General features: G+C 40.9%; 1 protein-coding gene across 2 annotated transcripts in view; it reads left to right on the top strand.

The window, feature by feature from the left end:
* ITGA9 (integrin subunit alpha 9) overlaps window positions 1-21,552 on the top strand; it is a 237,138-nt gene that overhangs the window by 183,770 nt on the left and 31,816 nt on the right. For both annotated transcript variants that reach the window (XM_071429849.1, XM_071429848.1), the window contains exons 24-26: window positions 3,492-3,617; window positions 4,199-4,318; window positions 6,002-6,103. In XM_071429849.1, coding sequence (XP_071285950.1) covers window positions 3,492-3,617; window positions 4,199-4,318; window positions 6,002-6,103 — 348 coding nt within the window. The remainder of the gene's footprint in view (window positions 1-3,491; window positions 3,618-4,198; window positions 4,319-6,001; window positions 6,104-21,552) is intronic.

Raw genomic sequence — 21,552 nt, forward strand, 5'->3', positions numbered from 1 at the left:
TGAAAACAAAGTTTACTGAAAAGTTGCCACAAGTTTTTTCTGGCTGGTTTGTAGAACACTTATGCATTTAAAAATTGAGAATAACACATGATGTGAAATAAAAGTGTCTAACAGTCATCCTAATAAACAAACCAAAACCCCTAGAAAATATCCCACCAAATCAACTGTGGCCAGTCCTTTCAAAAGGATGGATTTGTTTCTACCTTACCATGATCCATCCACTTAGAATTTTTTATTAATTTTTTTTCCCATTTTGTGGCTCTTTGGCTTCCAAGAGTGCCAAAAAAATGGATTTCTGATCAGTTGCCTTGCATCCTTTCCTGCCTGCCAGCTTATGCTGATTGATCACAGCAGGTACACAGATGAGTGTAATCTAATTTCTGCCTGGTTGAATTCCCCCAAATTCTGCTGGCCAAATAGCAGTGTCTGCCTTCTAGGAAGTAGCTGCTGACTTTTGCTGATGAAACAGGGTATAGGTGACCTGATGGTCTGTTCCAGAGCCGTGCAGGTAACAGGAGGTGCTTAGTTCTTGCATGTTTCCCTCCTAAGATGGACTGTAACACTGAATTTATAATCCACCTCATACAGGATTGCTATGTAGTTGGCAGAGAGGAAAAGGTATTTCCAAGTTCAGAGTTGATCCTATGGAGGTGCCTTTCTCTGTTTCAGCTGGTGTTTTAAAAATTATGCCAATCTTCAGTTTAAGAAAAGATAGTAACTTCAAGTAGAAAGGACCAGGTTTAAGTTGCTTCATGCTAAACAATTCCTTTTAGTCTTGTGAGACATTTCTGCTTTGGCTCGTTTTTACACTGTACTTTTACAAGATATAAATCAGGACTATTTAGGAAGTATGCCAAAAGTTTGTGTAGTATGAAAACTTGTACTGTCCTTCTTGTATCTCTTGCATAAATCTAATGACATCTGTAATTTAAACTTTCAGGAATAAATAACAAGTACTTAATAGATGTGAGAAATAGCTACTCCCTTTCCATAATTTTAGAAAGGTTTGTTAAACCTTATCCAAAATACAATAGAAGACTGAATAGAGAACAGGTTACAATGCTGGGAGCAAAGGATTTTCCCCAGCATGTGCTCACCCACACAATGGAGCTTTCACCTTTTAACCCTTTAACCCCTCCCAAAGTTCTGTCCATCGACTCCTTCTTCACTGTCCAGTGGTGAAGTTTACTTCCTCAAATCCTGATTGGAGGTCAGGTGATGCCATAGTGACAAACTGGCCCTCCCGGATGTCCCAACCCCAGCTGTCCCTTGATAACAACTCAAGGGGGTAAAACATAACTATAAATTTATAAAACTTTTCTTAACCTACATACATGATATTTGTCTGTTAATTGTGAGAGTCAATCATCACAATACTCATCTATCACAATAGATCCTGACTTTTTAATTTAACGTAAGCCTTCTAGTTGATATGGATCAAATTTACCTGTGAAAGATCAAAGAAATAAAAGTCTGTGGGCTTTGTGAATCTCCTATCTAAAGTAAATAATGAAAACTCATTTCAGTTGATCTAAACAAATCAGTCTTTATCTTCAGTTGAGCCAAGGAGACTGTAAACTTTGGATATATTTGTTGGGAATGTAAGGACAGTTTATATTAAGTCACGTTGTGAATACATACTGCAAAGAACAGATTATGAAGAATCTGTGGGCCAGTGAAGCAGACAGGTGATCTATATCACTTTCAAAGAGACATACATATCACTTGTCTGGAAATAGGATTTAAAATCTAGACAGACCTGCAACAGCTGTAACAGCTTTTTCTTTCCCTCTTTCAAGGATTTATGAATTTAGTAAGGTACAAGTTTTCAGTCTTTTATCATGTCATAGGATGTGAGGAGGTCAACAGCAGTATGTGCAAGAATGTCAGTTGGTGATTTGTGAGCAAATCTCCCTCTCTCACTTACAAGCTTTAAGTACAGTAGCAGGAAGAATTTGCTGATACTTTATTGTCATACTTTTTCTTAAATTTTGGTCATTTTTTTTCAGTAAATATTTGTTAGTTGCAAAAAGTGAGAAGGCTTTTCTTGAGCAATATTATCTTGACTGAAGCTCATTTTATCAGTTTGGTACTTTTCAAGTATTACTTGGCTCAGTCATCCACTTTCTTGGGCAAGTGAATAAGCTAATGACACAAAAAGGTGGTTTTGTACTATTTCTGCTAAAGGTAAAAGAACAGACTTAGTGCCTAGGCTTGTGCATTTACACAAAGATTTATCTTGTTAGTTCTGATATAAACAGGGATGCACCTGAGTTGGCCAAAACATCAAAAAAGGTTGTACAAAGGGTAACAGTATTGTTTTCATTTAAGACAATTTACGGAGTGAGGTCTCTGAAATAAGTTACTTCCCCTTAGTTTTAACTTCTCCCCTTTCCACTAATGAGGAAAGACAAATACGAAGAGATACAAGTGAAGAAAATAACGGTTTACTTAACAAAAACAGCAGTAATCAACAAATACATGGTTTAAATGGTGAACTGCAAACAGTTCAATGCCCATGCACAAATGCAGAGGAGATCCCCCTGATTGTCCCGGGGAACACAGATAAAATGGTGGAGAATCCCCTCCCTGGGCCCCATAGCCAAGAGAGGAAACAACACAGCAAACAAGCTTCCGTTGTTTCAAAACTCCCTGCCTCCCCTGCTCCGCCAAACAAATAACCAACAGAGACCAGGGACAAAAAAAATCTGGAAAAGCTATTTTTGTCCAAAAGCAGTCAATGCTGCTGGGCTGCCTACTCCACACCACCCACCAAGAGCTCTCCCAAGCATGGTGCAGCTGCTGGCAGTGGCTGGAACTCGGGGAGTGCCTCTGACCTCTGGCGTGCCGGCTGCAGGCAACAGCGGGCAAGTCCGTCCCCTCCCCGGCAAATGGCCTATGGCAGTGGCTGAAGGGATTTTGAAATGCTTGAGAGCCCAGAAAGAAGGGGAGAGAGCTTCATGTTTCTGTTTCCTGTTTTTAAAGGCACAAAGCACTGCCCCAAGTTTTGTGAACTGGGGTAAAACACAGAGATTCTGCTTCTGACTCCAAGTCTTAAAGAAACGATAAACAAACTTGTGCGGGTTACTGTAGAGGAAGATTTTTGGGTCAGCCCTAGTGCTAAACTCTGCCTACTATTTCTGTAACTAGGACAACTATTGATTTAAAATGCTGTGTCATAACATATATTTTGCTGAGGTTTTTCTCCTCTGTCTTCAGACATGTAGAAGAGATACCTACACGTGAGCTAGGTTAGACATACTTGTATCCTGTCCAGTCAAAGCATTTCCAGTGCATGATTATCTGGCTTACTTCAGATACTTTCTTTAGGGTTATTTGACTCCCAAGGTGGTTATTTTTCTCTTTTGACTATTAATAGGAGTCCAGATTAGCTCAGATTGAGGTGTGTTTTTACAGACGGGCTAATTCAACTTTCTTTTGTAATTTCACTAATTCAGAATAATTATTGTGATTTATAATTGTGCATGCAGGTTGGTCAGGACAAAGGAAGCTGTTCTTTCCATAGAAGCCACAGCCCATGTGTTGTTCCTCAAGAAAATGAAAACATTTTCCACACAATATTTGCTTTTTTCACGAAGTCTGGCAGAAAAGTATTGGTAAGAAACAGCACTGCTTATGGCATCACTTGAACATACAGCATATTTTACAAAACATTTTGCATGGTTTGGCATGACGATCTGAAGCAGATAGTTTGTGCTGGGGGGAAATGTAATGATTGTAATTGTCTGTTTTTTAAAAGTAAATAGGAGGTTTCAGGAAGTGCAGTGGAAAGGGATTTAGCTGATGTGGCAGCACACACTTGGTAACCAGAGCCTTTGCTCTCTCAAAGGCATGTGGGAGCAGTGGGTCACTGCACTGTACTTGATGCCTGACCCGCACAAAGAGCTGGTGTGCAGCAGCAGTCCTGTTCCTTTCAGTTTTGAATGCTTGCCTGGCTCAGCAGCTCTGTAGAGGACTGAATTTTACCTGGCTTCCTTTCATACAGGCATCTGTAGCCAGCTATCTTCAGGTCTTGAAAGTTGCTATTTCAGTGCAAGAGTGCTGTATTATAGCAGTTATATAACTTAGTTTTCTGGTGTGTTTGCTGTTTATCATTTATCATTGAATTTTACAATTTTTCATTTATCATTTAATTTTTACCTCCTTTGCCTAACAACTTTTTCCATATTTCCTGTAGGACTGTGAAAGACCAGGCAAGTCTTGTTTAATTGTACACTGCAACATCAGCTCACTACCTAAAGCAGAGTCCTGTGATATAAATATCTACATGCTGCTGAATACCGAGATACTCAAGAAAGTATGTGGTCTCCTTGTAGGTTGTCTTCAATGCCAATTTAAGTGTGCTTAGGTGAACCAATGAACTCAAAACTTCTATTTCTTCCTCTTTACTAGTGTGTGAAAAATAATAATGTTATCAAAGAAAACAGATCTACTCATTAACAGCGTGTATGGAGGTGTTAATCTTAGTTCTTACCCATTACTCATTAGAATAGAAATAAATTTAGTTCAGGAATTTGTACATTGAAAAAATGACAAACGAGACCCCTAGTTGTGTGCATGATGTTTAGGCTAGCGATTGCTGAAAATCTCATTGATTTCTGTAAGTTTTCATTCTAAAAAAATGTAAGTGAATGTAAACTGTGACCAGCTATGTATTATCTTCCTGTGTAAAGAGACACATAGCAGTATTTTGTCATTTTTACTTCAAATTATTATTATTCAAAGAAGTTGCATCATGACCACATTAATGCTGAGCTTAACATTTGTGGCAATAAACAAATGGTTGCCATTTAATTTCTTTCTTCTCTGAAGCTGCTGAATGAGACAGTAAATCTTTTAAATTTTTTGTGATTTACTGCATTTTGACCTATGTTCCTTTACTTTAAAAAATGTACTGGCAAGATGCTATAAGTTATGAGGGAATAAGATAATTGAAGGAGAAAACTGATAACATAAACCTATTAAAATAAACCTGTCTTTCACAGTTGTTAGATTAAAAGCATCAGAGGGAGCCCTTATTCGAAAACAATTAATAGTCTTGAGGTTTTCCAATTGAAACCAATAAGTCTGTTAATGTTTGTTCATATTTGAAAACAGGAAGTACAGACATGGCCAGAAGTTTCACATATTTGTTACATACTTATAGAAATGCTGAAATATGCAAATAAGTATTGTTTACATATTTACATAGTTTACATAGTTTACAACTGAGTGCATGCAAAATATGCTTCTTGGGATATAGCCAGGATTCATCCCATTGCTGGGTCCCTTCTAAGATTACTTTTAGCAACACTCCCTTAAAAGACATAGAGTGTTTACACATGTTTGAGTATCACCAGTGCATGCTGTTTTCTACTTATTACATTCTCTTCCCAAGGCAAACCACATACAAGTGAGTAATCTGTAAGTTGAAATGGCATCTTATTGAAATGTGCATGGTAAAATGCACCGGGCATTTTATTGGAGAAATACATATTAATGAGAGGAATTGTACAGTGAATAAGATAGTTGCCATGCACAGATTCAAGTAAGAAGTTCTCCCCCGGGATATATTATAGTTTATCCCAGTTTCTGTATATCATTTTTCTGTTCACTTGAAAAACAAATTGGAACATTTTTCACAGTTAATATTGAGCCTGCCTGTGTCATTGGAAATTCTCTGTCTTGCTTTCATGGTAGATGTGGGAAATATTAACAAACCAAATACAAAATATGTGTTTAAAGTCTAACATACCTGATTTTGCTATAATCTGAAATAATGTGCTCAGGTATATCTTTTATGAGCATAAAGTATATTTTTTCAAAGCAGAGTTGTAACCAGGCTTGTACTTAACTCCAACCTAGCCTTCACTAAGCGTTGTCTGGGTGTATTTATTATACTGGCAATTGTTTGATGGTTTGTTGGGCTTTTTTTGATGGGGGTTTGGTGCTTTTGTTGTTGTTGTTGTTAAGTCCAGTTGATCCTCTTTTTTCTTCTCAGGACAGTTCATCAGTCATCCAGTTTGTCACAAGGGCAAGGCTGCAGGTGGACCATGACCTCAGAGTTGTGGAGGTGCCCAATGGGAACCCAGAAGAAAAACCAGTGAGTACACAAAGCTAAAGAGAAATGTTTCTTTAACCCAGTGGGCTAGAAATCATTGAGAGCTCTATACAAACTGGAATTTGTGCCTGGGCTAACCCACAAGAGTGCCTAGACTTTGTCTGACCAGACTAACAGTACTGTGAACTGTGTTTTTGTGGTTTGGCTCTCTGTGATAACCATGTCAACAGAGTGAATGTTGTTATGTCAAACCATAGTGTGATCTATGTTGTACTAGCTAAAATACCCTTGAGGTATTAATGCAAAAATTAGGTTTAGGTCTTGATTTACGGTTAATATTTGCTTTAATGTAATTCAAATTTCCCTTGAAAACCTAGAAGAGACTTGAAACCTCAGTAAGTCTTTTCACATGTGCCAGAATGAAATATTTAGAAGCATTAATGATATTTTGGGAGCTGTGAAAATGCAAAAAGGTGTCTAAACTTTCAGAAATTAATTTAACTCTTTTTTCTTGTGCTAAGCTGGTAAAAATCAAGTATGAGCTGATACCTTATATTGTGTTGATCTCCCTCTTCCTCCTGAGTCTTCTACCTTTTTGGTGCCATTTGTCTTCCTTCCTTCTGTTATCCAAAAATCTGCCACTTCACTGCTACTGCTGTGTCTCAGTATCCATTCACCTGGCTGGCACCACCCCGTTCACAGTTCACAGCCTCTTGTCTTGGGCACCTACGAAGGGCTCAGTCTGCATTTCAATCAGCATCTCAATCTGCAGTTTGCAAACTCAGCTATTTGCACCAGAGGTATCCCTCAACAATCATGTCTGTAACTGTAGTCTTGAATTTCTATTTCATTAGACCTGTCAGAAAAAGGAGTTATTTTATATGACACAATCTTCTTTTTTTCCGTTCTGTTTTCTTTTCTTTGTCAGGTTTCTCTACCATTCTATACAATAGGCTTGGAAGTTAAAATGAAAAACATAGCCATTGCCGTGAATGTGCCTTGTAAGTGGCCTGCAATCCTGAGTGTTAATACATCGCTTGGCCTCTTCTGAGTTCTGCAGCTTGCACAGAACTCATCTTGCAATTGTATGGCAAAATTTCATTAATGACATTAGAGAAACAACACTCACTTTTAAATTTTCAAAGTTTTATTAAACCTTAACAAAAATAAAATAAAGTACTGAATAAGGAAAAATTTTACAGCTCTGAGAGTCTATGTGACCAGCCGCCATGCACTCGTTTACAAAATGAATGCTCTGCCTTTTATACTCTTGGCCCCTCCCAAAGTCTTGTTAGTCAACTCCTTCTCTGCCATCCATTGGTGGAGATCATTTCTTACAACTTGATTGATGGTCAGGTGTTGCCATGCTGTGCCTCCTGGTAACAAGGTTGCCCTTCCCTAAATGCCCAGACTAGTGACAACAATATAAGGGAGAAGGGAAAGAAAATTATGGGGAGGACATATAAAAATAACATAACTATGTATATATAAAACTTCTCTAAACATACACATAATATTCATCTCTTAATTGTGAGAGCCAATTTGTAATATGACTGAAGTAGCGCCTGACTGTGATGCCCATGTCTCAATGGAAATGGAAGAACCCAGTATCTCTATGACAAATATTTTCAACTGTTAAAGGTTTTAGAATATCTAAGAATGATAGGCACACTGTAAAATGTGTCAGATTGCTATTTTTTAAAGTTCAAAATTTAGAAATGCTTTTTTTCTAGAAATGCTGGCTCTGCTGTATTTCATTGTTATCTAATGCTTAGAGGAAAAAAAAAAGAAAATTAGGCAAAAAAAGAAATTGTCCTTTTCTATTCTCAGAAAGCCTTTCATCAGGCCTTGAGTCGTATTGTGAAGCTCACTGTGTATGTATTGGGAAGCTATCTTAAACTTCAAACAAGAGCTTGCTTCCAATTCCTGGAAAGACCTAGCTGTAAAAGAGCATGCTTGAAATGCTGTAGCCATGTAACATTAATCTGTAGTTTCAAGTATTTTCTCATATGAGTGCCAATTCTTCTCTACTTTATGGTATTTCCATATGCCAGCTTCAGTATTTCTGTATGTTTTGCACAGGGTCATGTTCAGGCACAAATTTAGGATATGGCTTGGCTCAAGGTATTAATTTTTCTGCGTTCTCTTCTTGTGAAATGCAGAAGGGAAGAGTAGTTGTTTCTTTCTCCAGTCTCTATTTCCAGCTAAACTGTTGCAAGCCACAACTATTTAGCTGGAAATAGAGACTGGAGAAAGAAAATGTCATCGTTCAACCTCCTCTTTTCCTTTTTAAAGATCATTTTTCACTCTTCATTGAACAGAGACTGCTGTACAGTATCCATTTGGATAGCAGCTCCTTTTGTATAGTTGTGCATGGACTTCCTATGAGACTGTTTATGACAGTGTTCCCTAACATTTGTTAGACACTTTATCATGCTACGGTTGAAAAGGCTTTTTGCTTTCTAAGGCTAAATGTGGGCTTATTATAAGTCAATTTATTATCATTATTAACATCTAATTGGTTTCTAAGACCAGGTACCATTATTTCAATTGGCGCTATTACATTATAGTGTATAGTATCAGAGTGCAAATTCTCTGTAAAGACAAATTGAGACAGAAGACAAACAGAAAAGGAAGGCGGATATTTTTATGGTAGTATAAGAAATATCAGTGGACCACCCATATAAACACCAACTCTGTCAGAAACTTCAACAGTGAGTGTGAGTGAGTATTTCTAAGTTGGGTAGCAGGCTGTCTTTAAAATTAACCCATTATTTTAAAAAATATGCATTTGTGCAATTCTCAGAAATAATTTCTCTGGATTTGGATATGATTTTATGTGATTTTTTAATTATGTATTTTTGGTTCTGGTTACAATAGGCTGCTCAAGCTCTTATATTAGACAAATCACATGAAGAAGGTGATCTGAGTTTGGATTTGGCTCTGTGATGACAGTGGTATTAGCATCCATATATATTGTCTGAAACTGGTGTCATATTTTCAGGAGGCATACTTTATTTTCTTCATCATATGAGTTTCCATGAAGGTTTGGTTCTCTTCTTCTTGGTCTATGAGCAAAACCAACAATAAGCTCCAAGAGAACGCAGTAGTCAAATACCAGATTGAAGAGTCCACATTTTCTGCTCGCTGCTTGTGTGCAGGAAGAGGAGGAGTGCTCTTAAGGAGCAAAAGGACAGCCTTTGGAAGGAAGGAAAGATTAACTGGATTTTACTACAACAAAACTATCCAAATGCCTCTGAGTCTTCCTGTATTGAAAGTGAGGGAATGCAAAGCTGACTGCATGAAAAGGCAACCCCAGATAAAATGTATGCAGGTCTTGCAACACAGCGACCTGTAAAGTTTAAGGCTGCTGTCTGGTACTATCCACTAAGTACAGGTATGCTCCATCAACCCTCGAACCTTTTGTGCCTTCTGGGTAGAGTTCACTGTTCTTTTATTTCCAGTTCAGTCACTCTAGGTTTAATGCATATCCCAGGTAACCCAAAATGTTACTGTATCCCCTATCTATTTATGCTCAAAATTGTTACTGTCTCTTTAAGACCCCTGCACGAGAAAACAGAATGGGGAGGTGGTGCCCTGGGCTTTTTAAAAATTGGGACATTCGGGGGTCTCTTCCTCTCCCTGTTTGGCTTGCCTCTTGGCCTTTTCTTATCTCTACTTGCAACAGTACCAAGTGGAGAATCAGCATTTTGCAATCAGAAACTGTTTCAGAGTGTTTCAGAGTTTACTGTAATTTTGCAACACCTGTGGACAGAACTAAGCCGGAGCTGGTCTGGTGCCAGTGTACCGCTCATCAGGGCTGAAAGTCTATTCTTCCTTTCCTTTTCTGTTGGAGTAGGGACCTCAGGCAGCAACACCAAAACTGGCATAGTCCAGCAGGTGTCAGGAGGTGGCAACAATTGGGAACACTGATCCCATACACCCTGACAATTTCTATCTGCCACTAGTACTGCTTCAAAAGCTCCTACCTTCATGGGAGGGTTTGCTGCCATTTTTCCTTTGTCTTTAGAACCATACACTCAGCTATGGTGGGCGGCATCTTAGGATGGGTCACTCTGCAGATTCACGTTTCTCTTTGTCTCTGGTGGGCATCTGTGAGAAATAGCAATTTTGTATCTAGTGATTGTTTACTGTTATTTTTTTGCCTGTTACTGTTTTGCTTGCTAGTAAACTGCTGTTTTTTCACTTATATCTACTAGTGTTCGTTTTCTACTTATTGGTGGAAAGGGATTAACGCTAAGTGAAAGAACTCATTGTAGAGTGTTCCCTTTAAATTGTCTTAAACCAAGACAATGCATCACAGTCAAGTGGTTGTCCTCCATGGGTTTTTTCTGCTCAGAAGTTAGGTATGTTTATGTTTCCAATGATAATATATTTTGGAGAAAAACAACAGCGAAAATAAAACTTACAAAAAGTCAGTTTATGGTTATGAAGACTCGGAAGCTGTCTTTATATGCATATTCTGTGCAAGGAGATTTAAATGTGTATTCATGAACCTAAGCTTTAGCTGTCTGCCTGCAGCATTGAGGACTCCTGACTTTGGCCTGTTCTCCATGTCTGTGTTGAAGCAGCTTGTGGTACTGGACAGTGTCCATGATGTTCCCGTTGTTTTTTTTTAATGCATGTGGGAATACATCTTCCCCTGAGCAATCCACCAGCAACCTCTCATTTTTTAGAAACACTCAGCATTTTAAGGCATCAGATCTCCCCAGTTTACCTTTTTAATATCTTGCTGGAGCTTTCTCCAGCAGCTTTGCAGCCTCCTTGCCAGCAAATTATTTGCTGCCATATTCTTTTTGTCATGTTAAGGTATTCATTTTATTTTACCTTTCCATTTGCTGCTATAATATTCCTTTTATAGATTTTCTTGTCTTTACACTGCAGTCTCTCAGGTAGAAACATACACTTGAGTAAAGGAATAGAATACACAATAACAATCAATTACAGTTAATTTCCCAGGGATAGAGACAAGCAGGTTGCAAGAAAACTTCAGGTTTGTATTTTTTAAGAAAATACTGCTTTTCTTAGTATATGTAAATAAATAAATATGTTCTGGTTTGAAAGAAAAACCAGTGAGAGACTCCAAGTCAGAAATACAATTTATTAGGAAAGGAAAAAAAAAACCGAAATGCATGCAAAAATGCAAAAGAAAAAAACTACTGACAGAGTCAAAATACAGCCTGACACCCTGCTAGTTAGGGTGGTGGTAGCAGTCCAGATGAAATGGTCTTGTTGAAGTGGTGATCCTGTAGAAAAGATCTGGTAGCTCTTGTCCTCTGGAAACCAGTGGGTAAGGGCTGCTAGTTGTGTCCCAAAACCCAGGTTCTATCCAGGTGGGGATGCTTAGCTCCTCCGCCCTGGGCAGAGCATCTCACAATGGGCTGAAATCATTCTGAATCATGCTGTGGGTCCTTGATTTCCCCTTGAACAGAAATGGAGTTATCTCTGAGTCATGAGGCAAGACATTGATGGGCTCATTAACAGGAGACAAGGAAAAACGATGCCCCTCCTGGCTTCTTCAGCAGCTCTTGAAGATGGGGATAGAATACATCTTTATATTGTAACCTAGGACAATGTAGAAGGGATGTATATGCATATATCTACAGACATAAAGGAGAATCGTGTCTTTACTGGTGAACTCCCCCCAAGCATAACAGTACTTGAATGGAAAAGTCAAACAGCAAAGCAGTGTGGTTTGAAAAAACAAATAATCTAGGTGATAATACAGAAATAGAGTAGCACTTTTTTATAAGCACCATGCCTCCCATGGTGCTGTGGCTCATGAGGCAGGTGCCTAAATTTTATTTAATATATATGACCAAAAAGAAAATTTCTCAATTTGCATTTTAAATCAGCTTTTGCTGAAGTATGTTCCTTTTCTTTCTGAGTACCAGTGCAGAGTCTGTTCCTCTTCCAAAAAGGGCTTTGACAGAGTATGAACTTTAATTACTTTCAAAAATTCCTACTCAGTTAACTTCTTGCTTACATGCTTTACTGAAATAAGGTGTTCTAAAACTTCTTAAAAACAAAAGTTCTGTTTCTTCATAATTTGTTAACCAAGAAATAGCTATCAGGATATAGCAAGTGTTGGCACAGGTAGAAGATGAACTGGTAGGTGCTCTTGTACATCTGTGTTTGGCATTGCAAAAATCAGTGGTTGGGTGGAAATCTCAGTTATTTTCCAGAAGGGCAGTTACACTGCGTAAAACCTGATTGAGGTGTGAGCTACATAAAGCTAAATGGCAAGCTGCACTGCCTCCTGGGCTTCCCCACTTTCAAATCCTGCATGTACAGTGCAAAATGGAAAAGATAAATATGAAACTAAAAATCCTCATATGTCAAGACAGTGATGTTTTTCATGTTTTTTCCCTGGCATTTTATTGGAATCTGAAAACAAACATCTAATCCACTCTGTATTTTTTAACTGTATATGTGCTTTCTGTGAACCACCTGCTGCCCCTACTGCACCCTTTGGGATATTTTGCCAACATCACGCTCGTTATCCTCAGCATCATCACCCTACTCTTATCACTTCTGTCTTCTCTATAGGTCAGAGCTGTGGGAATTGTGCTGAGATGGAGGTTGCTTTGTGCTCCCAAACTGTTACCCACCCTGTAGAGGCTGTGCTGCTGGGATGGAAAGGACAGGGAATTCAAAGTTTGCCCAAGAACAGCTTTTAGAGACTGCGCAATGGCCAGTGGGTCCAGCAGCAGGTGGCAGATGGTGTACTTCTCTTTAGTACCAATTACCCTCTGCCTCCAACCTTCCCCCCAGGGATGGCTTGCTTCCCTGGCATCCTGTCACTGACTGTACTGTCTTCTTCCTGATACTCCAGATACACAATATACTCTGACTGCTTAGTCTGATTCAGTTTGGGTTTGGCTTGGGATTTTTGTTGTTGGTACCTTCTTCACCAGAACTCATTGCAGTTGCTGTGTATTTATGCAGGCAGATTTTGAGGACTTGAGATGGCTAGGGACATTAACATGCACAACATCCGTACTCCTCTCCAAACTACAGAGCATTGAATGGGGTTTTTTATGCATGTGTGTTGATTCCAGACTGCTAGAAGAAACCAGACAGATAAGAAGCTGCTGCTCTACCCTATTAGCTCAAGCTGTGACTGCAAAAGCTACAACCAGGGTCTTCTAGCCAGTGTGCTTCAGACCTGAAATGTGAAGCTCTCGCTATAGAGATAACATATTATTTCATCTCTGCAGCTTTTTCTGGTTCTCTCTTTTGGCAGGATGAAGTGCATATAGGTCTATTGTGCTGGAGGTTGTGATATGTTAACATTTGCTTGCTGAGTAGTGGAAAGAAGACACCAGAGACTACTTTAAAGGTCTCTTAAGTAAAGTTGGCAATACTTGAAATGTAAAGAGATTGGGTTTTTTAGAGGCAGAAAGGAAAACGAAATTAATGTCTTGTTATCTAAGAAGTAGTCATAAGACCTGTGTCTGTAAGATGGATGCTAACCTTAGCATCTGTGAAAATTGCACTGCCACATCAGATCATCTTTCCAAGCTGCTTAGAAATACAAGCGTCTTGGCTAAGGAAAGCAGGAGCCTCCCTTGGAATGGAAAATATGACCCCCTTCCCTCCAAATTATTATAACTTTAAAATTAAGGAGCTTTCAGGCAAAGATAAAAGATAAAGAATAACAGGTCTTTACTAAGGTGTGTATGCATAACAAGGCAAACATCAACAACAATGTTAACAACAACAAACGTGAACAAAAATCCCAGTAAATAATCTCTTGCCTCTCTTTAAGCCATTTCCCCTTTGGTGCAGTTACGGTCACAGCCGGCAGGGGCGCTGTTGGCTCCCGGCCAGGCAGGGCAGGTGCAATGATTCCCCTGCAGCTGCAGGGGGCGCTGTGGCGCCGCCTCTCTCCACACGGTAATGGCGGACGCAGCCGGCAGAAAGGGATGGAAAGGGGGCTTCCCTTGCAAACTCACTCAGCCGATCCCTCTGCCCCCTCTGGATAGCAAAAGGAGCTGTAGCAGGAACCTCAGAGTGGCAAGCTGGGAAGGCAGGGATGAGCAAAGTCCCAGGGTGGTAGATGAGATGTATCAGAAGCTCAACAGTTGTAGCTGGAACTGCGGGGCCTCCCTGCAGGGCAGGGGTGTGAGTTACAGTGTAGCAAATAAACCTCGGAGCAGTGGCAAAAAACAGTGGGGGCTGGGCAGTGGCCGCTGGGCTCCTGAACGGGGCTCCTGAACATGGCCAGGAGAGGCTTCCTTGGTGGAGGAGGGGGTTTAGGGATCCTGGGGTTTCCCTTGAAGGACCTGAGTGGATGGTGAAAGTCCTTTTTCAGTGAGGTAGGATGTAAATAAGGTTCCCAGTTCAGCAGGAACTCATGAGCAGAGGCTGACCCCACAGCAGAAGAAGCAGGAGTGGGCTAGGTTCCAGTGGTGGCAGTGAATTCCCTCCAGCTCAACCGTCCTTCTCTGAAGCTGAGAGAGAGAGAGAGAGAGAGAGAGCTAGCAGCTGCCTCAGCCCTTTCTTTTCCCATCCAAATTCTTGCAGTATCTCTGCCCTTCCCAGAGAAACCTCTAGGTAAAAAGGGAGAGTAGCCAGGAGGGAGAGTAGCCAGCTGGACCCCTTCCCTGAGCTGTGGCCACTTTTCTCTCTCTTAAGTACCTGGTCATTATTGTCTCCTAGTAACATATATGGGGAAAAATTCTTTGAGAGAATCTTAAACCCCAGCAACAAGGAAGGCAGAAGATCTGTGTTTGATCCCTATTTGGTATTTCCCTTACACTGGGTGTGAGGGACAGTCTGCTGCTTAAGAGGCTCTATGTTCAGCAAAATATGTTTAAAAGTCTGACAAAGGCTTTGTGCTATTATCTAAAATGAAAAATTATTTTTTCTTGGTTGAAGAACTGGTCCATGTTTGAGAACTATTTTCAATATTGTTATTGAATAATAATACTAGTTATGGGAATATGTTTGGATAATGCTAAATATGTAGCGCTTAGTTCATGTCTATTTGCTATGTTTTCAAGTCTTGTTATCATGACACCAAAGCAAGACCACTCATGGTCATCTTTGAGAGGTCATGGTGATCAGGAGAGGTGCCTGAGAAATATCACCCTAGTCTTCAAAAACACCAAGGAGGATCCAGGGAACTACCAGCCAATCAGCATAACTCAGTCTCTGGAAAGGGAAAGGTAATGCAGTGTCTCATTCTGGAGGCCATCTCTATCCACATGGAAGACAAGAAAGAGATCAGGAGTAGTCAACATGGATTCACTAAAGGCAAACCATGATTGACCAAACTGATGGCCTTCTATGATGAGACAGCTACCTGGATGGATGAGGGGAGAGCAGTGTGTATTGTCTACCTCTATTGCAACAAGGCTTTTGACACTGCTTCTCACAATATTCTCATATGCAAAGTCAGAAAGCATGGACTGGATTAATGGCTAGTCAGGTGGATTGAGAACTGGTTGAACAGCAGATACCAGAGTATTATAGTGGCACAACGTCTAGTTGGAGGCCTGTCACTAGTGGTGTCTGCCAAGGTTCAGTACTGGGCCCATGTTAGGTCATGTGTGTGAGGTGAGGGGAAAGGAGACAGAGGTACTCACCCCCGATGTTGGTGTGGCACAGAGGAAGTTTATTTCTCCAAGCCCTTCCTTATAAAGGGCATTTTGAAAGACCTGGTCTGTATGTTCTCATTGGTCTGAACTCCACACTCCCTCGGGATCTGGCCAGTGAAATGCTTGCAACTTCATAAGAGACCTGATTGGGAAGCTCACATATGCTTTTCGGTAATATCTCACCCTTCCTTGTTTAATAAAGTTCGTAACTTGTTTTCTGTTACCCCTCTGCAAAGGCCCTTTGCAAATGGGACAACAGAAGACAGCATGGGCCAAATTTGCGTGGAAACTGCAGCATTTATGTTCAGGATCTGTTGATGGAGAACTCAGGCCACAGGCACAATGCTTATATGTTACAACTTCTAAAAAATTAAAACCATTCAACCTTTAACTCATTTAACCCTTAGAGAAAAACACAGCTATTAAAAACAACCTGTAACCCATTTATCTCTTGAAGAACCCAAAACCCAGAAAACAATCTGTAAATAGAAAAACAGTTTGTAAACAGGAAAATACTTCATAAACAATTCAAGTCCTTATATTGACTGTCCATGAGGTAGGTGGTCATTTGTGCTCCATTGTTCTGTTGAAAAGACATCAGAATTCTGCCCAATGTCCTTTACCTTGTATTTCATAGGAATATTGTAGTGTTACATGACTTATTATAAAACATAAGAACGTGACACCACTTAAAACTCAAAAGGGGGGGGGTGTATCTTCATCCCAATCCTTCTTCCCTTTTTTCTTTCTATAATAAGTAGAAATAGAAATAAAGCATGCAATTTTTAACAGCATTAATAGGGTAGGGGGTTGCTGCAAGGTCTCTTTTTCACTATGAGCGAACTTGGAGGGCTACTTCCGAACGAAGCCTCTATGCCTGTCTGAAAAGAAAAAGGTTTAGCTTTTTTGCACAGAATCTTTACTAGCCAGATTCATAGTTGATTAGGCCAATGACTTGGTTGGGAGAGATTTCCTGAATTCTACATTTTAGAAACAAGTTTGTATTAATGTCCAGTACGAAATAAAACAAAAAGTTTTTAACATGAATATCTCAGTGGACATACCCTGGATCTTACCCATCCTCCTTGAAATATTGTGACAATAATTAGTAGGAGTATTTAAAAAATACATAACAATACACACACAATGCTTTCCTGATGCACAGCAGTAATAGTCTAAGACAGAAAGATAACACTTTACTGATCATGGGCTTATTAACTTTAGCTTTAGCAATTGCAAACAAAATCAACAAATACTGTATTATGAACTCTTTACCCTTTGCAAATGTTTTCAGGCTATTAGAATTTCTGGGAAATTAAAACCTTGATTTATTAAGGGGTAACATGGTTGCAATGCTTTGTAGGGAAGGAAACTTAGTGTCTGTTTGTCTCTTTATCATCCATTTGCAAGCAGCTGCTGGCTTCTCGCTTGGCTGGATGACAGTGGGTCTTGATTTCAGCTGCTGTGAGGCATTTAACCCGTGAGTCTGACTCCATCTCTTCAGGCAGACTCGACCCTCTCTGTCCCTCCGGTACCACACCCCTTCCTGTCTCCCTGCATTGCCTTTTTGCAAGCAGGACCTTTGCAAGGGTTTTTCCCTGGCTCTGCTTCTGAGTTCTGCAGCTCTTTGGAAGCAGGCTTGGTGGTAGGGCTGCTCCCCCTGGAGGTGCAGCCAGGCTCCACAGAGGCTTGGCTGTGTCCCTTAGAGGCTGGTTTAGGTGCGGGGCCCCACCCCACCCCGCTCCGCCCCACCCCACCCCACCCCACCCCACCCCATGATATTGGGTGGATGGGGTGTGCTGCTGGGTCAGTTGAGGAGGGTGTGGGGCTGATCCCATTGACCACGTGGCACATAGTAATGGTTGTTGAGTTTCTCCTGGTCCCAGAAGGGGTTGGAGCGGACGCTCCACAGTCTGGTCCCCCGGAGCAGGGCAGCGTGGTGTGCTTGCCGGGTCCCACAATATAAGGTCCTCAAGTGGCTGCATAGTGATTACAACAGGTGTTTCAGAGCTGCCGAGGCTGTGTAGCCTGCTGAGATTATGATGGTCGCCATCTCTCCACATGGCTGGATTTTGCAATCCGTCCTGCCGACTCCCTAGATAATGCCAGCATCTGCCAGTATTGCCCCACTCCCCGGGGAAACAATCCCTCTTTTTTGAAAGAAGAAAATCAGTACCTTCATCATGGAGATTTCTGGTCCCAGCATCCAAGCTCCCATGGTCTTTGTTATAGGTAATAAATGATAAAGATTTTTTAATTAATAATCAAAAAATAGGTTTTTATTTTGCGACCAAGATTCAGTCTTCAATAGCCACAATCAAAGGGACAGCATTAAGCCCAGGATCGGCGGTGGGTGAACACTGATCCAAACTCCACCACTTCAGATCCCCTTTGTTCACGAATGTTGTCTCCATTGGGTTAGTTTTATAGTTTTTTCCACCTGGGGCAGAGTTTCTCCTATTCTTCTGGTCGCTTCACATATTCATGTAGTCTCAGTTTCCCTGTGCTGGACTGGACAAAACCATTTCTGGGAAGTGATGAATAATAAATGCTGATCTCTGATATGGGAACTTGGTATTGGGATGCACGCCCTTGACAGCTCTGACTATCTTGATTGTAGATACTTATCGAGTATTCATCACTTGGGTGTCTCTGGACTGTCCTGGGAAAGGGCCCATCTCCCCCTGGAGCCACGTCTTTTTGTTTGCTAATTAGATCTTTCTCTCCGCTGACATCTGTGGTTTTGCAATCTGTGAAGCAATCTTTTCCCCGGCTGTGGCTTGTGGTTTTATATCTTTAAGGATTTTTTGTGCAAGCACTACTTATTTCATGTATATTTTACACAAGCACGAATTATTTTAGATTTTATCCACAAAACAGGTTTTTAAACCCCCATAGCACTTTCTGCTGTCTGCCGAGGGGGTTTTTTGCCACTGTCTAACCATTGAGTCCCAGTTTTACACCGGAAATCTGGTTTTTACACTATTTTGGCTTTTATGCCATGTTTCCAGCTTCCTGCTGTATTTCTCTGGTTCCAAACACCAATCCAGGCTTTGACACCCTGTAATCCAGGTCCCACCCCACTTTCCTTTTCTAGGCTGTTTGTTAATCTGGTTTTGGTTTGTAGACCAAAATCCAGCTATAACACTGTGTGTCTCCTTTGCTCTGTGTTGCTGAGTTCCTATCACTTTGGGGTTCACCACGTGTTAAGTCACATTTGGGAGGTGAGGAGCAAGGAGACAGAGACACTCACCCTCGATGTTGGTGTGGCACAGAGAAAGTTTATTTTTCCAAGCCCTTCCTTATAAAGGGCATTTTGAATGACCTGGTCTGTATGTTGTCATTGGTCTGAACTCCATGCTCCCTCGGGATCTGGCCAGTGAAATGCTTGCAGCTTCGTAAGAGACCTGATTGGGAGAAGCCCCTGTCATTCAATCCTGGGGCTTGGTAGCAAGCTCACATATGCTATTTGGTGGCAGGCCCAGTATTGTTTAACTTGTTCATCAGTGGCTTGGGGGAAGGGGCAGCAAGTTCACTGACAGCACAAAGTTGGGAGTAGTGGCTGATACCTCAGAGGGCTGTGAAGCCTTTTAAAAAGACCTCAAGAGTTTGGAGAGATGGGCAGAAAAGAAAGGTCTGAAATTCAACCACGGCAATTGCAGAGTCCTACACCTGGAGAAACATAACCAGTGCAGGCTGGGAGCCAAACTGCTGGAAAGCATCTCTGCAGAGAAGGACCTGTGGGTCCTGGGGGACAACAAGCTGTCCATGAGCCTGCAGTGAGCCTTTGTGGCCAAGGCAACCAATGGTATCATCAAGTGCATGGGGAGAACATACAAAAATAACATAACTATGGATCTATAAAATTTCTCTTAACATACACATAATATTCATCTCTTAATTGTGAGACCCAACCATCGCATTACCCATTTATAACATCTACAAAATGGTTTTGGCATTTTTAAGCAAAGATGGTGAAAGTGGTTTGTGAAGGGGGGAGGAAAACCAGCTACTTTGTCTTGCAAAACAAAGCCAGACAAAGCAAATGAATTATCTTAAAAAGCCCCCCTGCTGCCTCTCTGCATTTGCTGGATATTGCAAAATTTAACATAGAAATTTCCTTCACTGAGGAGAGCTGTTCTTGAGTTTTCTACTGAGGAACTAGTTTTCATTGAAATAAGAAGTTGAAAATTCAGATAGTATATATGAATAATGCAATTTGCTCCCATTGTCTTTTTGAGACAGATGGTGCAAAGGCTCTTTGTTGTCTGTATTTCCCTGCCATACATGCTATAGAAAAAGAGAGAAGAGAACAGCTCTCAGCATTTCCAGAAAAACCCATGACTGTATGTGTCCTTGCCTCTCACACAATGTGTCTTGTAAAGCATAACAAGGATGATTTGTATTTAGTAGTGATGTATGAGTTGTCCAGTTTTTTGGGGGGTAAAAAGTAGTTAACAAGCAGTTTTGGTTTAAAATACAAATATCTGCCAAGGAATGTGGAAATCTTCCTGGAATGCAAAAATTACCCCTCCTGTGACTTCAAAAATTTTGGAGCTTTGAGGCAAGAATATGGGAAAAGGAAGAACAGTTCATTACTCAAATATGTATATGTAACAAGACAGAACAAACAACAACAATGTAATATATGATAGGGATAATTCATGCTATTAATGTATGGTATAAAATATGTGAAATCCAAACCATGTCTTTTGACCACCCTGGCCGGGAGCAGCTGTCTTATTTAGATTCAACTAGTTCCCTGACACAAGTTAAGATAACGATTGACGCCTTAACATAAGAATAGAAGCTTCCAGAACGATGATAGCTGGTTTCCCGAGTTGTTGGGAGCCACCCAAGAGCGATTATCGCCCTGCCGATTGCATCTATCAGGATAGTCAGCAGCGCCAATAAATGATACATCTGAATACATGGCTCGTCTGAAGCTGATTGACATCGATGGCATACCTGAACTCAGCTTTTCTCCATCTCTGCACATGGAAAGAAACATCGATGCATGTGAAGAGACACAAAGGAAATTTGGTCATCTTTGCCTCGGGCAGAATAAACTGTATAAAACCTCGCCATAGGAAGCAGCGAGCATGAACAGGGGGAGACTCTGACACTCGGGAGGTCAGATCCATGTTCACCTGGCGCTGATCCCGGGCTCGACACTGTCTCTTTGGCTGTGGTGGTTTTGAAGACCGAACTTCTGTCTCGCAGACAAATTAATAAATCTTTGCTAAATTTTTGATCATTTTGGCTCACTATTCGATCATTTATAACAACAGTGATTTTTAAAAAAACTAATAACAGACTTTTTCTGCCCGTTAAGCTGTTTCCCCTTTGGTGCAGTTACAACCACAACAGGGGGTGATGGTGACTCAGGTGAGGCAGAGAAGTTTCAGTATCTCCGTCGTGGCTTCAGGGGCACTCTGATGCAAGAAGGGGACCTCCCTGGTGGTGATACTAGCAGCTCAGGTGAGAGAGAGGGAAAGGAAAAGGAAAATTACTCTGCCAGGCACACATGCGAGTGGTGATCAGTCTTTGGCGTTGCTAATTGGAGCTGGTACATGCTGGGAAGGAAGGCAAGGATTTATCATGATGTTGCACTACCATACAGAGAAGAGGTCTAGCGAGGGCAGCTCTGGCTTCAAGCATCTCACCACGCAGTGGCTTTGGGGAGGGGGTGGAAAGGAATGACTCCCCCAGGCACCCACAGGGGCTGTGCTTGTCTCTCTCGGTGCTGGTAGCTGGTGAAGTCTCAGTCAATGGGGCAGCCAGAACTCTTTCTCTCTTGCAAGCAATGGGCTTAAAAGCAGGTGGCAGGCAGAGCTCCATGGCAATGTTTAAACCACTGTGCAG

Source organism: Agelaius tricolor, unplaced genomic scaffold (assembly GCF_023055355.1).
Source record: "Agelaius tricolor isolate 1412-34295 unplaced genomic scaffold, bAgeTri1.0.p SCAF_6, whole genome shotgun sequence".
Taxonomy (NCBI): Eukaryota; Metazoa; Chordata; class Aves; order Passeriformes; family Icteridae; genus Agelaius; species Agelaius tricolor.